The 16,833-nt window shown below is 41.2% G+C and overlaps 1 protein-coding gene across 6 annotated transcripts in view; it reads left to right on the top strand.

Annotated features, from left to right (window-relative positions):
* Cdh13 (cadherin 13) overlaps positions 1-16,833 on the top strand; it is a 1,170,900-nt gene that overhangs the window by 329,650 nt on the left and 824,417 nt on the right. For all 6 annotated transcript variants that reach the window (XM_087208695.1, XM_087208541.1, XM_087208666.1 and 3 more), the window contains one exon: positions 3,640-3,751. Coding sequence is in view for 5 of the 6 variants with exons in the window: in XM_087208541.1 (XP_087064667.1) it covers positions 3,640-3,751 (112 nt within the window). In the remaining variant the exon portion in view is untranslated. The remainder of the gene's footprint in view (positions 1-3,639; positions 3,752-16,833) is intronic.

The raw sequence follows: 16,833 nt of genomic DNA, 5'->3' as shown, positions 1-16,833 counted from the left end.
CCTGGGGCCAACATGCTGGGGTCTCTATTCTCCTGCTCTCAGATTCAAGTCTCTGCTGTTTCTCCCTGCACACTTCTGAGTCCAGGCATCCATTGAATAATTTCACAGTAGCAACAAATAATATTTTTGGAACATCAGTGAATCATGTACATTAGTTTAAATAAAATACATGGAAATAATGTAAGCTATTATTGAGCTATTATTATGTGCCAGGTACTATTTAAGTCTCTTTGCAATAATTAACTCACTTGGTCCTCATAATAACCCATGAGATGCCATTACTACTCCCATCTTACATTCCAGGAAACTGAGACATATGTCACTGGCCAGTGTTACTTTAAATGGTTGAACTGAAGCTCTTGCTCAACCAGTATGCCTCAGACTTGGGCTCATTATCAGTTTGAGACATGGATCTGCTTTCTTTGCAGGCTGATTGTCATTTTAAGACAATAGAAATCCTTTTGTCATCATACAGTTTGATACCTATGTTTCAAAAGTGTATTGCTTTCATGTTATTTATGAGAAGCGAGCTAATGCACAAATGAACCCAAGATTTCCCTCCTGTCTCTAGATGAGGTTTGACTCCACTGTCCCCAGCTCTGAATGCTCCCAAAGGCACCTACATTTCCCTTTCAATGTAGATTTTAATTTTAGTTATCCAATTAATTAAATTAGGATTTGTTAATGCCTCTTTCCTTTTTCTAGACCTTTGTGTTTTAATAGCATCTATTGACTACTTTTCCTATGTGGCATGTTTCTAATGGCTTTATGTGAATCATCCTACTGAACCCACACAGCCACACTCAGTGCTTATCCCATTTGCTATATTTTTCTCGATGAGAAAACTGAGGCACAGACCAGCCATAAAATGTACCAAATCACATGTTCAGTGAAGAGCAGAGCCAGGATTTGAGCAAGGAAAATGGCTCTAGAGACCATATTTTGAACCACAGCACGATATAATATATAAGTATCTGAGCACTATCTAGCAAAGCTTTCCCAGGATCTCAGGAGGTTAACACGTGTTTGCAGATAAGCGAGTGATTGAATGGATGATTTGACCAGCCCTCACCTCAGTAAGCCACATTTTGTCCAGCAGGGTGCTTCATTCTTTATGCTACAAACCATTTAACCTGAATTTTGACTGGCATATGAACTAACCCAAGAATTCGCAAAGACCCCCTTTCCTGAGGGTCAGCAGTTGGAAGAGTTTTTCTTTTCTAACTCTAGAGGAATCCTGAATAGACCTTGCCAGGGAAAGAGGAAAGAGGCTAAGCCAGACATAGACAAAGATGGAGAACTCACCCATAGAGTAGCATTCCCTATCTCGAACTGTGCCCCTCCTCTATCTCTCTCAATTCTTGAGCTCAGCATCCCTAGGAAAATCACATAGCCCCTTAGTATGTGATGGTTTAATATGACTGGTGTAGTGGTCTGGGATTTGAGGGCTGAACTAGCCAATTAGAAGGTTAATATAGGATTGTAGGCATAGGGTGCCTGGTGGTAACCCTTGCCCATTTGCCATTTAGCTGAATTAGCATTGGCCCACTACAGATTTTCTGCTTGCAAACTTACCAGCAAATTAGTCTGCATTCTGAATCTTCATTCTGTGTATATTCCACTTAGCATGTCAGTGTTATGACTGCTTCATGAGTGATCTAATGAGAGCCTGGTCTCAGGACAAGGGCAAGTTTTACAAGCAGAGCTGCACAGACACCTTACGATAGCATCCTTTCCCCTTTGATTTGAAAAAGATGATGTCAGGCCAGGTGAAGACTCTTCCATTTCAACTTCTCTGATGTGGCTTAGGGGGGCCACACCGTCAACCTCTCAAGATCGATTCTTGCTCCTGTTCCTTGGGGATCAGTGCACCTCAGAAGGCTAGTATTTACAGAGAAGCCCTGGCTCCACAGCTTCCAACCTTTTGTCCTCTCCTTTGAGTTCACTGCTAGGGATAATAATGAGTTTTTCTCAACTGCCTGTCTACAGTGGTTAAGAGTTTGAGGTTTGGAATCAAAGTTTGGTTTCCTAAGAGACAGACACCAAGTCAAAGATTTGAGTGCAAGTAGTTTATTTGGAGGGCTGGTCTTAAAAAAACTACCACAGAGGATGAAGAAATAAACCAAGGAAGAGAAGGCAGCTAATGAAAGGTGAATTATCAAATCAGATACTATGAGGAGCAACTGGAGCTGAAGTCCACAGGAAAGGAGACAGAACACAGGCCACCAAGTCAGCTCACTGGAGGGAGAGGGAGGGAGCCTGGGCATTTGTGCCCACTGAAAGGTGCTCCTGGGAATGTTAATTTCCAAACACTCTCTCCTTGTATTCAAGCAGTTTTTGGAGACCTATCGCCTGCAAAAAAGGCTGGATTCGAATTCTGACTCTACCTATCTTAACCACAGATCATGGGTGACATTGTTAATGTCTCTAAAATTTAGACCCTTCCTCTATAAAAAGATATCTTTTCTTATAATGCACACTTCATAGGGTTGATGAGAAGACTGAATGAGACTATGTATATGGTGAGCTTAGGACAGTGTTTGCCATACGATAAAGGGAAATAAAAGTCAGTTTTCATTAAGTATTACAGAACCTCTTTCCTTTGCCTAGCTAATTGATCCTCAGTATAAACAGGTGGGAAAGAGGCAATGTCTATTGTTACTGAACCTCAAGTCCACGCTTCCTCTAAATTACATGCAGGAGAATCTCATATTGCAGATTCCAAGGCTTACAATTGTTTGGGTGCTAGATAAGGTATCCTAAGGATTTGCAAAGACAAAACTGAGCCTTTGAAAGAAATTGTAAATTTAAAACTTTCTGGTAGCCAAATTTATAAAAGTAAAACTAGGGGCTGGGGATTTAGCCCAGTGGTTCTGCCATCTGCCTCGCAAGCGCAAGGTCCCCAGTTTGATCCCCGGTACCAAAAAAAAAGAAAAAAGAAAGTAAAAATAAATGGGTGAAATGAATATTTATAACATATGTATTTAGTCCCACATGTAAAAATAGTAATAATTCAATGTGTAATGAATGTAAATTTATTAATTAGATATTTTATATTTTTTTCTGACTTAGTCATTAGAATCCAATTTGTGTTTTATACCTACAATGTATCAGTTTTGGAGCGGCTGCATTTCAGATGCTCAGCAGCCACCTGTGGCTCGTGACCACCATGTTGGACCATGGTGGAGGTCTAATGGCCTTGAATTACTTGTAGAAGTGAATTGCAATGGAAATGTTCCATTTTCTTTTTCTTCCTCTTCACAGATGACAATGCTTCTTTGCATATATGAAAGTAAAGTTGGTTTTAACTCAGGCATCATAGGAAATTGACAGTTTCTATAATGAAATTTCACACATGGAAACCGTGGTGAGATTCTTAGCAGGTGTAAAAATCTGACGACGTTATTTCTTTAACTGCAATTTAATGGAAACTGCAGCAGCTGTTCCCCTTTGTGCATTTTCCAGATCTCATTGCCAAAATGAGTTGTTGGCAGCCACAAGAGAAGTATCAACTTGCCTCTTCATTTGGGAAATGAAATTAAAACCTCAGCTCATTTCTAAACGTCACAGATTTGGTAAAAGTTAGCAGGGCCAACATACAAGCCGATATTAAAACATTGATGGCTTTGGTTTCCTCAGGTGCTGCTGCTAACATCTGCAGAAGATTTGGACTGCACGCCTGGATTCCAGCAGAAAGTGTTCCATATAAATCAGCCAGCTGAATTCATCGAGGATCAGCCGGTTCTAAACTGTAAGTAATACCACTTGAAGTTGCTCTTGGCCTAGTCTTGTATTTAAATTCACCAGTGTCTTGGAATGTGTCTCAGAATATGGTATTTTCTAAACCAATATTCTCTGATCATTTCTTTAGCCACTATTTGACCCAGGGTGGAAGATTTTGAACCAGAGACTTTCTGGCTTAGGGGTCAATAGAGTGATGTGCGTCTCTCTTCAGTATTTTATCATCAGTGGCTCTCAGAAAAGGGGGCTGCCACCTTCCATTGTAAGTTCTACACAGTGGAAAGAAAATGAAATCCATTTCCCTTGGGCACACCCCCAAGAGCAACATCATTGCCTTCCCGAGGATTGCTGCCCTACCTGTATATTCTCTTACGTAGCATTAGGTCAAATGATGGTGAAAGCATGATATTGGCTGATGGGGACTTTTGGACACAGGAATCACAAACTCTTATTCTTGAAGCTAATGAGATAGTATTCAGAAAAATCCAAAACCTCTACTGTATTAATCTCAGATTCCCCAAATTCTAATTGATTTTCTTAAAATGTGCATCCCTCAGATCTATGGTTATGATCTCTTCCTATTTTTAACATCAATATTATATTACTTTACAAGCATAGTTTTTGCACAGTAGAATTTAAAATCAATGGCAGACATAACCACTTAATTACAGGTTCTTGAGTGCTATTCTTTAACATTTGGGAGTGAAGGATATGAAAACAGTGATCTAATTTGGTCAGATGCTCTATGGCCCTTTTAAAGAAGGTGATTGTACATTTGTCACTATGATCTAAGATTCCTTCCCAGGCTGGTCACAGGTCTTTATTCCTCATGTGTGTGGCTGGCAAATTTAAAGGAAAAAGTGGGGGACCCAACTACTTGCCTGATTGGATTATTCTGTGGCGCTGGTGCACATTGTAGGAGTTGAAAGGAAGGCCATAATGAAGAGACAATGAGGAGCATCCAGGGAGCTGTCCAAGGCGAAGCCTAGACACATCCTGCAATTACACCAATGGAACCATCTCCGTAATTACAGTCTGTAATGACAAGGTGACACGCTGGCACAGTGCATGAATTCCAATATGTGATTTCCTGGTAATTTGATACCTGAGTGGGACTCTGGTGTCAGGCCACCAGGAACCCTCATTTTTCTTTTGATTTTTGTATTTATCAGAATCAATGTATTTTAAACAGAACTTGATTTGTGAGAACTGTCTCTCTGGCTCTTCCCTCCCCTTTTCTCTCTTTGTGTTTCTCTCTCTCTCTCTCTCTCTCTCTCTCTCTCTCTCTCTCTCTCTCTCTCTCTCTCTCTCTCCCTCTCTCTCTCTCTCATTTCTGTCTCTCTTTCCTTTTTCCAAGCAAGTATCCCAAGTGGCATCTATGTTAACATGTTTGGAAATGTGAAGCTACCCTGAGTATGGAAATTAATAGAGTTGGTATGCAAAGCAGGCCCACAAATGTGATTGCTTCTGTAATCTTCATGACACCAAACAGCTTTTAATTCACCACTGAGAAGCTAGAAACAATCATACTTTGGGGGATCTTTTTAATTTAAACTAGGCCATACCGTACATTCCAATATCATAGTTTTGTGTGTCCCTGAATGTGTGTGTGTGTTTAATCCCCTAAGTAATTAAGTGGGTTATGGTTGTTGCTTCCATATAAGCTAGTAAATGCAAAATGAGACCAAGTTGATTATCAGTGAGTGCATTTGAGAGAAGTCAGTGATATGGGGACTATGGACATTTTAAATTTTACGCTTGTGTGTGAGGTGTTGGTCAGTGAAATCCGATTGCCTCTCAGTCAGTGAAATTGCATGTCCACATATATTAATTACTAGAATAAAAACACACAAAGAGAGACCTGGTTAGTACTTCTAAGTTCATCTCAATGCAATGAATATTAACTTTCTGAATAATGGTAAAAGTGCCTAAATGAAGAAGAAAGTTTCCACAGATTTGAGAATTTCTACTGAACACTGTTTGGAAAAATCTCAAATTCCAGAGATGCAATGCTTTGCTTTATTCCATTCACAAGAGGAAATAAAACAAATTGAATGGGCTTTTTGGTGTAACCAGTATTTTAAGCCAGTCACCCTGACTCCAACTCTCTCTCCTTTCTCTCTTATTTTTAGTTTCTTTCATGCACTTTCTTACAATTCAACACAAAACTCTTCTGTTTCTGAAAAGGTGTGATTTACCAGGACAGCCATGAAGGTATATACTCCTAGAATGAAAACCCTTCGGTCACAAGGCCAACATCTGGATGAGAAACGCAAAGAGTCAGACAGAAACAGAAAGCTTAAAAATGCTCTGATGGTTGAGTTTGTATATCAGAGATGCAGGAAGTGGTTGGAGATGTTAGAGTAACATAAATACAAGTCAATGTTTTACGTGAAAATGGAGATCAAAAGAAACTAGTTTAGGAAGATGATCTTGAGCCCATTTATGACATTTGCACCTTATATTTTTTGTTATGTTTGCTATATTTAAGAGCTTTGGCTATAAATCCTTGTAAATTTCTGTGTTGCAAAAGGTGTAAACACAGCATAATCAATCAATTGATGTCTACACTCTTTACCACTCCATAAAGTTATCTGAAAGCATTGTCTCTTTGTCTGACAGATGTAGTATATCTGTTCATACCCCAGACTTGTATTCAACCAATTCTGTGTTCAGTTTTTAGCAGGTTACAGAGAATGTTTATTCTGCCCACGGTTCCCCGCTCTCTTTGTTCTGACAGTAATGTTTCCTTTTATCCTTTTTCATCTTCTTCCTCAATTCTCCATGACTTACCTTTTTTTGCTTTAACTGTTACTAATGGTCACCTCCACTCCTTTTTTTTCCCTAATATTTTATTCACTGTTCACTCCGATACATCTTTCCCTCAGTTGTTCTAAAGCCTTTTATTTTCTTCACATCCAAATAACTCTTTATTCTACTCTCCACTAAATAGACTTTCTTTCTTCTTTGAAAGACCATTTTTCAACAAGCTGCTAGGATCAAAACATGATACCTCACTATTTCTTCTAATGTAACCAGCAGAATTCTTTCATTATATTTTTCATGGCGTGATGCAAAGCCCCCAACTCAAGGTAACTTGGGCAAAAGTTTCTTGGCTTCATCTCAGTCTTGAAAGCAGAGCTGGGAAGATGTGCTTATTCCTCTTTATCACTGAGAAGCACAAGGGGAAAGGGGAAAAGAGGTTCAAAAGCAGCAACTCAGAAAGGGACACTTGTTCTAGGCCTTTGGACTCAGGGTGGAACCAGTGAGGGGTTTGGGGATGGGGTTTCCCTGGAGGCCTCACAGAACTGTCTCAGCCTGGTGTGGTCGCTCTTGCTTCTCCTATGGTAGGAAACTCATGTGTTCCAGTAGCTGCCATCTTGGTACCAGTGCAGTTGGTTAGCAACCCTGATTACAGCCTCTGGCTAGTACCTATATTAGAAAACCTCCAGGCTTAAAGAATAGCTTGCCTGGACACCTGACCAGGTACCTGGCCAGGAAGGGAACGTGTCAAGGCATAACCCCTGATTATCATGTGTTCTGTAGAATTGCCAAACCAAATATTCTGTCCTGCCACCATCAGTTCAGATAGGCCTTCCTGGAACTGGAGAGGTTGGTGGTCATTTAGTTCCCTATGGGAAACAGCATTTATGATTCGCTACTCTATTAGTGGGAGATGTGTCCAATAGGGACACCCCATTGGCCACACACACTTCATAAGGATTGTACTTTACTTCTTCCTTCTTCATCCTTCCCAGGTCACTCCTCTTGTTCTCCATGCACACAAATACACAGACACACACATGCATAGGGAGAAAGTACCATCCCTAAGTTTACTTACAATTCAAACTGTATAATCATGTTTTTAAACAAAGAATACATATTGGTCAAAATGGGCTAAGCTATGCTGTACTAACAACCCCTGTGATTAAACACAGGAAATGTTTGTTTCTCATCCAGGTCATGTGGACACAGGTCAGTTGCTCTGCCGGGTGGCTCTCTTCCCGCTGTGAGCTGTTAAATAAGGGGTCAAGAAAGAGTGTGGGGAAGGCATCCTTGGTGCTTACCTATCTCAGCTGGAAAGTGACATGCATCATTTTTGCTCCTAGTCTGTAGCAAGAGACATGGAGAATCACACACAACCAGCCTCTGTACAGTTCCTAAAAAATGATACAGACTAAGTCAAAACAAGACTCCAAACAAAGACAGAAATCATTCACAAAGAAGGCATCTGTTTCAGGTCTATGTGGGGCATAGTCATTCAGTTGAAGCAAGAGAGCAAGTTCCAGTCCACTGAGCAGTGTTGTCCTCCCTGCTCTCTCAGGAAAATGCAGGGGCAGCCTCACCTTCTGAGGGTTCTAGGAAAAATGGGCTCCACTTGCTTCCTCAGAAATTGCTATACTGTGGATAAGATCACACAGTTAGTTTTGAGCCCACACTGACAAGAACACAAATACCCACACAGGAAAATGTTAGCTGTGTGACCATGAGGAAGTAGTTTAAATCATCCAAGTGAGAATCATCTCATCTCTGTAAGAAGAGTAATTGCTCTCCCTGCTTCTAGAGCTAAACCAATAAGGGTGGAGGACCTGCTTAGCACACAGTTGGTAGAAACAGGAACTGCTCGTAGCATTACTATCATTATTTCCATTGTCAGTGTCATTATCATTATTTGTAGACCTTAGATAGATCTAGTTCCCATACCATGGCCCCCAAACCAGGATTTCAGGAAGACAGATCATGCTCACCTAAATTCTGAATAGGTCAAGTAGCATCTACAGCAGAGGTTCAGGATATTGGACTTTATGGACAAGTATCATGCTTTTAAAAAAATCTTTGAAATACAATAGTATATTTGTTAAAATTTTGCTGTTCTTGGATATGTAAAGAAGTAAATAAAGGAAAAGAAAAGGTGAGGCTGGAGATTTAGCTCCGTGGTACTGCGCCTGCCTCATAAGCGCAAGGCCCTGAGTTCAGTCCCCAGTACTGCAAAAAACAAAACAAAACAAAGGAAAAGAAAAGGTACTGTTTACTTTGAGCAAGAATTTCTTTAAAAAAATTCATTTTTCATCAAAAAGGAAATAAGGACTAATTACTGAAGAAAAAGCAGTCAGGGCTTTGGGGAAATTGTGCTTTGTGAAAAGTGTATCCAATGTTCCCACTGACCACATTTTATGGGAAACGTGACCTACAACTGGAGGAGGATGCTGCTCTTCTCTCTTGTCTTTCCAGTATTCTTCTGAAGTTCCTATGTGGCAGTTTTCCCTAGGAGGAGGTAGGGATAATTCTCAGGAGATTTCTTCATGAAGGACTATGTGCTGGTGCTGACAGAAGAGAGATCACTTCTAGAAAATGTGACAGAGGTGCAGCTGCTGGAGCACACGACCCCACTGCTGCTGACCAGTGCACCTCCCATGGCCTGAGAGCAGGCGTTGTCTGTGTCATATGCTCCCCAGCTGTTGAGGGTCCCCTTGCAACTCACAGCAACCCTCAGGGAAAAATGCACTTATGTGCCCATTGTGCAGATGAGGACAATGAAGACCAAGTGACCAAGAAGCTATTTACCTAAGGGCCAGGGATTTAGCTCAGTGGTTCTGTTGCCTGCCCTGCAAGCATAAAGACCCAAGTTCGATCCCTGGTACCAAAAAAAATTTAAAAAAAAGCTATTTACCAAAGATGGTATCACTTACAATGGTGGTATCAAGATTTGAGCCAGAATTCTAGAGCTCCAGCCCATATCCAAAGTCCTCTTTATAGCGCCTCTTGTCTTTGTTGATGAGGGTGGTGATATAACAAAGAAATTTGCCATTTAATTTTTTTTATCATAGTCACCAACCTGTATGAATTAGAGAAAGAACTTAACTGCATATTTTTTTGTTATTAGCCAAGTTCATTCTTCCTCTAGAATATAGAAAAAGCAGCTCTTGTTCTTTATTTTGGATCAAAGCAGTGCCAGACTGCCCATAGCCCTCCACTCTGACTTCCCACCCTCCCCATGTGTCCCTTCACAGAGACACTTTCTGGTCATGTCACCATGCCACCGACCTTGGTTAGCAGCCAGGTCATCCACGGGATGCTTGGAGCTGCATTAATCATATTTGTACTTAACATACGTGAGTCATGGCTTTGGAGGGTGTTTTTAATTGACTATAAATCAAACGAGGAACTTGAAAAATGAAGGCAATTAATGAAAAAGCAATGTGAGAGGTGTTTTGCATCCTAACACAGAAAATACATTGCCAGTGAATTAAATGTCAAAACAAAGGCCCCTTTGACCCTGCTGAAGAGATTTCATTTGGATGGTAATAAATGGATGAACTTTCCAACTTGGCAGGTGGAGAAGTGCCTGCTTCCCAAGTTCAGGCTGACTTAGGCTTTTGTCTGTCTATATTTGCTAATCTAGAGAATTTCCTAAGTTATTTCACTCTTGTATTCATATTTTGAGACTTTAAAATACAATGATGATAACTTCCTTTCCATTTTCTGGTCATCCTTCATACTCCTAACCTATATTATTTACTCTCAGATTGGGAGACCGATTATCTGATTAATGAAATAATTTAGTGTCACTTGTACTGCAATCTGGACAGACTTCGAGAAGGTTAAGTTTTAAGTGGTGGTTTTTTTAAAGCTGCCATGATGTACCTAGGACAATTATTGTGGTGCCACCTAAGCCACTCCATCATTATGAAGTTGATCACACTTTGATTTAGAATGTAGATTTCTATTTATGTTAATGAGTTTTTCCTATATTTAAACAGCTCGATAGAAATGTGATAATTTTGTAGATGTTTCTCTTCTCTCCCAATGATGTATTTGTAACAATCTAATAATCAGTCAAGCAATATTTCTTTGCATCCTCATACATACATCGATACTAACTTCCTTAGAAACATGAACTAATACAATTCAGTGGCTATCGGATAAGAAATGAACACACATACTCATCAGGGAGAGATGTAAAGAAATGCCAGAGATCCTTCCACTGGACTTGGGTCCTGTGTTGTGCTGTGAAAAATGAGAAAGAGATGAAGTAACCAGTGAAAGACCTTGCCAGAGAGGGGCATGGAAGCAGGCAGGGCTCTCTTGGCATAAGTTTTCTTATCTGTGGAATGAACCAAATAGACTGGGGGTGTCCCACTGTTGGCTCTGAAGGGACTGTCCCAGAGGTAGGTCCTCTTTGGCTGCTCAGCGCAGGGGTCTGAAGTATTTCATGAAAGAAGTTGATCACCAGTGCTGATAATTTCACTTCTAAGAACTTGCAACTTCTTGAGCTGTCTTGGGCTTCTGAGACAAACCCCAGAGCCTTGCTACCTGGGTTCAAATCCAGGGTCAGCCCACTACCAGTTAAGTGACTCAGGTGTATTGAGAAAAACCTAAATAAAATGGGAGAAAACCTAACTATGCTTCAGTTTCTTCATTTAGAAAATGAAATCACAATGGCAGCCACCTCAAAGCGTTGTTCTGAGGATTGACTATTGATCTGTACAAAGGCCTTAGACAGAGGCTGTGGCTGGTCTGTAGCAAGCCCCAATTTAATAGTTACTAGAATTAGTGCAGGCATGATTGCAGCTGAAGCCTGCTTTGTGGCCTCCCCAGCTGCATTGTCTCCTGACCGCCATTGTAGAAACCCCCTTTACCTCACAGGCATCTGAGTTCACTTCCATGAAGTCGCCACTGCTCTCAGACTGCTGTGAGTCCAATGATGTGCCCTAAAAGGCAGGACACGTGTGTTGTTCCTCGCACATCACTGCTGTTGTGGACGGACAATAGTTGTTACTGAAGGTCACAGAAGCAGAGGGCAGAGATAAGTGGTGAAGGAGCTTAACTGACTGGCATTGATCAAACACTTTGAAATCTATTTTCCATGTTCTGAATTGTCAGCAAAGGTAGTATGTGACCAGGAGCCATATGGGCAGACGGTGTGGCTGGATTTCTGGGAGTTCAGAACAGGAGGGAGATGAAAGAGAAGAGTGGTGAGGGTCAGGCTGGCCTGGAGCCATTTCAGAAGTTCTGAGTTGGAGATGGTAAGATGAATATCAGGGAAAGATGGGAGGGCAGATGGCACTGTGACTGCAGAGTAAATGGCTATGTAATAAGAGCAGAACCCCAGAGAACTCCCCAAGATGAGCAGGCAACTGGAGATGGTTTTTACAAGAGATGCAGAATCACTGGACTGTACTCCCAGTTGAGTCACTGACTGGTATGAGTCTTCTAAGACAGCTGTTGCTTCTTTTATGTAATCAAGGATTAAAGTCAGGAATATTAGTCAGGGATATTTTGATTATCAACAACTAAATCCAACTGCCTTCAACAAAAACATATAAAATTAGCATTTCATTTGATTGAAAGTTCAAGGTTTGAGTGGACTTCAGGAACATCTGGACCTGCATGCTCTAACGATTCCATCAGTATGGCCCCCTTCCTCAGCCCTGCTTTCAGTATCGTTGATTTCATTCTTCACTCTTGGGGGGGTTCCATACAAGATGGCCACTTCTAGTCTAGTTCTAGACTTTTTTCTTTCAGCTCAACAATCTAGAGCTTCTTTTTTCCAAGTGTTCTAGCAAACTTCTCATGGCTAACTGTATATCAGCTTGGGTTCTATTCCTATTCACAAACCAACCGTGGATCCCAAGAAGACTCAGGATCACAATTGCCCAGCCTGAGAAAATGAGTTGCTGCTCCCTGAAATAAAGAAAGCATGCTGGGCTGGTACAAACAAGAGAGTCCCCACAAGGGTACTGCACCCTATGGCTAAGGTACCTTTCATTGCAGACACCCTACCAACTCAGGCTGTCTTCCATACATGGGAATTTTTAGAACCCAGCACACATGCAAATGCAAATGTCTTTTAGGTGGCAGGGGATGAGGACAGCCATCACATCATGTCAGGTTTCTTGCTGGTGATGCTGGTGAGCAGATTGCTTAATTAAGACTGTCAAATCCTAAGCACTGCCATATGGCCTCACTTTTCAACCTGTTGAGTATCTCCATGCACATGGTCCTGGAGCTGTTATAAATCTCTTTTATTTCTGTTTTTCTTCAAGGGATTAAGAATACAGGAACATACGGATATACAAGAGCATCTCCTAATTTAAGGTATTAGAACCACATGAATCTGGCTGCTTAATGAGTAAGGCAGAAAAATATAAATTGGGAAAGATTAAAGCATGGCTTTAAATAGTTTGAGAAGGCAGAAGATCTTATTATCCTGTAACAGATCAAATTCACACACATCCTAATAACCACAGTGCCCTCTGTCTGTCCTTTTCACATTAATTTTCATGGAAATTGCTTGTTGACTAGAGAGCAAGAGGGTAAGAGGTGCAAATCTTTGCCTTTCAAAGTATTTTTAAGCATTTTTGTAATAGACCAAGTTTATATTCTCTGTTCTGGAGTAAGGAATAGGGGATAGGAAAGGAAAAGACATACATTGAGACCCTACCATTCATTGAGCCAATTATTCAAGAAACCCTCCATGGTCACCTACCTCCTACACTGTCCTAAGTTCAAGCAATGAGGCTGTGGACTGAATCTAAAAATTGGGTCCAGAGTTGGAACATCCTTCTGGTGTGTGTGTTGAGGTGGAGAGGGGCGCTATAGAATTAACACCTGAGAATACAGGTAAATGAAGCATGACAAAATTATGAACAGTGCTGCAAAGGCAGTAAGTCAAGGTGGTAGGATATAGATTTCTGGGTGTCAGCTGTAGAATGGATGGTCAAAGACATTTTCTATAAGAAGCTGAGATCTAAACTATTGGAAGGAACCCGCTAGGTGATGATTAGATGGACAGACCTTTAGGCAGAAAGGCCAGCTCCTACAAAAAACCCTGAGATGGGAACACGTTTTTAGTCTGAACTGCCAGGCTATCACTTTATCAACTGAATCATCTATACTGCTCTAAAACTATAAATCCCACTTTAGAGATGAGGGCATATAGGTGCTTACAGCCTAAGATCTTAAAGGAGATGTTCCTGGTAGAAAATGTGCTGTGATCTCCTGACTCCAAAGCCCGTGTTCCTTCCATATGGAATCCTGCAGCCATTGCTGGTTTCCTCCAAGCAAGAAGAGCTCCTGTCTTTTCCTCTGGGTTGTCTGATAGCTTCATAAGATGTCACCTGTGTTCCTGAGTCACACTGCTTGTGTACATCCTTCACAACGGATGGGAGTTCCAGTCATACAGCCTTCCAGCTCCTTGTCATCCTTTTCTGTAATCTGGAGAACATATTTTGAGGATTAATCAAGGATGCACACTCTGAGGGCTTAGGATAGTGCCCACTGTAGGCTGGTTGACTTTATCATCTGGAAGAATGGGGACAAGGAGGGCAATGTCTGCAGGGTGCTCCTGTTTGGTGGACAGTGCCAGTGTGGCCCACAGGTGACACAGACAGCTTCTGATAGAGCTTAGCTCTTCTGAAAGAGAGCATGCTTACTGCCTGCTTCCCTGTTCTAGGGATTTCCATGTTCTCCATGTACTGTTTCTTCTTCCTCCTGCCCCACCGCTTCCTCATGCTTTGTCTCTTTGGGCTAAGAAAACACGCTCCCAGGAAAGTATCTAAGAAACGATTTCTTTCAAGCCTAAATTCAAGTGTGTTTTAGGGTCTAGAAAGATCATAGGTGCCTCTGTTGTACATTGCACAACATTACCAGTAGGGTGTAGGACTCCAGCATGTCATAAAACAGATTGATATTTCAGTGGAAAAATATATGAATGTTTACCATGAGTGGTATGAAAAAGACTACAAATAGCATCATGTAGGTTCAGGTTGGGTTTTGCTGCCAGATGAGACATAGAACTACATTTGGTCGCCTGAGCCTCCTAGATTTTTGAATCGCAGGCTGCTCTCCTTTGGGCCATTCTGTACAAAGGTGCTGACATCCATCTGCTAAGGTATTCAGTGGTTCTCTTTCCATCCCAGCTGTTTTGGGGGGCAACAGAGTGTGGTGGCCCACCCTGTCCCCACATCCATCTCCTACTTGTGAGCAACTTGGCAAATGACATCTTGGCAGGCTGCTCCTGAAAAGTGGCCACCTGCTATACCAGCCCATTTCTTTCCCATTGGAAGCCAAAACAGTTGTTAGCCATCCAAGTTCCACTGAACTGCATGTCAGCTGATTCTGAAAACTTCCCAGAGGAGCTATTTTTTCGCTAAAACTGGTTTTAATTTTCATGTGTATACATTAAATTCCATGAGGGAAGGGGCATTCCAAATGAAGAAACATTGATTCTGAATAACATAAAAGAAATAATTAGCGCTTGAAAAACAGTTCAAAATATGAGTGAAATCCTCCAAGGAATATGGTTAGCACTGCATTTTTCAGTGGAAGGAAGTTCGTTGAATTAAAAACCAAGAGTGAGGGTAAGTGGGGATAAATCCTGCTAGGAAAGTCACTCAGTATCAAATCCTAGGCCCATAAAAAGGGGAAAAGAAGAAAAATATCGAGGACTGCAATCCTCCCTGTATGGGGAGAAATTAGGATTGTCATTGTCAGGTGGGTGCTCATGGGAATGTGTAGCCAGGCTGTCAACTCCTAGTGTCCCAAAGAGCATGAAGGTCAGGGTTCAGAACAAGGGCCTGTCCGTACTCAAAGGGAGAGAGAGGAAGCAGCTCCTGTACAGTGGCCGGGGGTCTCCTGCATAGCAGAGCTCTCCTCATTCTGCGCCAAGGCTAAGCCAGTTCTAGGGCAAGTGAGCCTAAACTCAGAGTGAAAAGCTTTTGTAATGCAGAAGTTGCCTGCTCTCCTTTTGAGCTAGCCCAGTTCACACTCGTGTTTCCATTGGGTACAGTTGGTATCAGGCACCTTTTTGTGACTGCTATATCCTGTCTGTGTTTCTTGGGAGAGGTTGTGCTGCTCTCCGTTAAAAAGTACTTTGCCAGCTGCAATTACCATTTAGTGACTTGGGGTTCTCTTTCACCCTGAATAATTAAGAAACTGAACAATTTTAAGAGATGAGTTTAATTAACGTGGAAGGAGATGGTGTAGCTCACATTTTCATCCAAAGACATGAGAAGTGAAGCCTCAGAAAGGGTAGAGACTGCCAAATCCCAGTGGTGTGGCTGTAGGAACTCTGAGTCAGGATAGTGCTCTTCCAAAGTTTCAGTGTGAAAGACCAGCTTTGATTCATTTTGTTTGGTTTGAATGCATCACACACTGATACTTTTGTAAAACAAAATATTAATCAAATACAGTTGTCCAGAATTTAAAAATGTGACTCAAAGAACATATGAGGAATGTGGTATTTGTATGCACTTTAATAATAAAAGAAAGCATACTGGATCACATAGAAAGCTAGTTAATGTCCTACATGGAAAATAACTGTAGCTTTTGTTTGTCTTTTATATTGAACGTGGCTTGATTCTCTACTAAGTCTGCAACTTTTGATGAATGGTAAACAAGGAGGTGAACAAATCATATTTTCCTAGGTAATTAAATAATCCTTAAATAGATATGTTAATGCATTCCTTATATATGACATTGAATATGCCACCTACCTTTTTGACCTATTTTTACGCTTAAAAGTTTTTCTTAACAATATAATGAAAATTAATTGCTATAAAGGTTAAAGGCAAAAACAAATTTATATATGATTTTTTAAAATGAGATTTAATAAATGTAATATTGTTGTCTCTCATTGCTTTCAATTTCTATATTTGTTATAGGTCCTTAACAAGAGTTTGGGTGGTCTGTGTAACACATTCGTAGTCTTAGGATACCATCGTAAGAACAGCCCAGGTCCAAATACTTTCAGTTTGGGGTGTTTCCATTCAAACTCCTGGGAGAGGAGGTAACTGGCCTGGCACTGGCTTGAGAGCCCACTGGTGGTCTGGAGACAAGTCTGGTAGTCAGAAGCTCATTACTTAAAGAAGAAGCTCTGAATAAACCAAATCCAGAGGCATTCAAATAGTTCCTGATCTTAGAGCTGCCCAAATAAATGGAAGGTTTGGGCATGTCTGAGTTCTGAGCAGAGAGGACAGGTACCTGTCAGCCATGCCGAACCATTCTCTGGGCTTCCACACCTCAGTCATGTGCCAAACAGCTTCCATATTGCATAGTGACAAAACAACTCCCACAGCGTCACCAGGTGGC

Source organism: Heterocephalus glaber, unplaced genomic scaffold (assembly GCF_053883595.1).
Source record: "Heterocephalus glaber isolate CG9 unplaced genomic scaffold, H.glaber_assembly_v1.0 deba00000071, whole genome shotgun sequence".
Taxonomy (NCBI): Eukaryota; Metazoa; Chordata; class Mammalia; order Rodentia; family Bathyergidae; genus Heterocephalus; species Heterocephalus glaber.
Note: the sequence above shows the minus strand (reverse complement) of the source record. Positions and strands in the feature narration are given on the sequence as shown.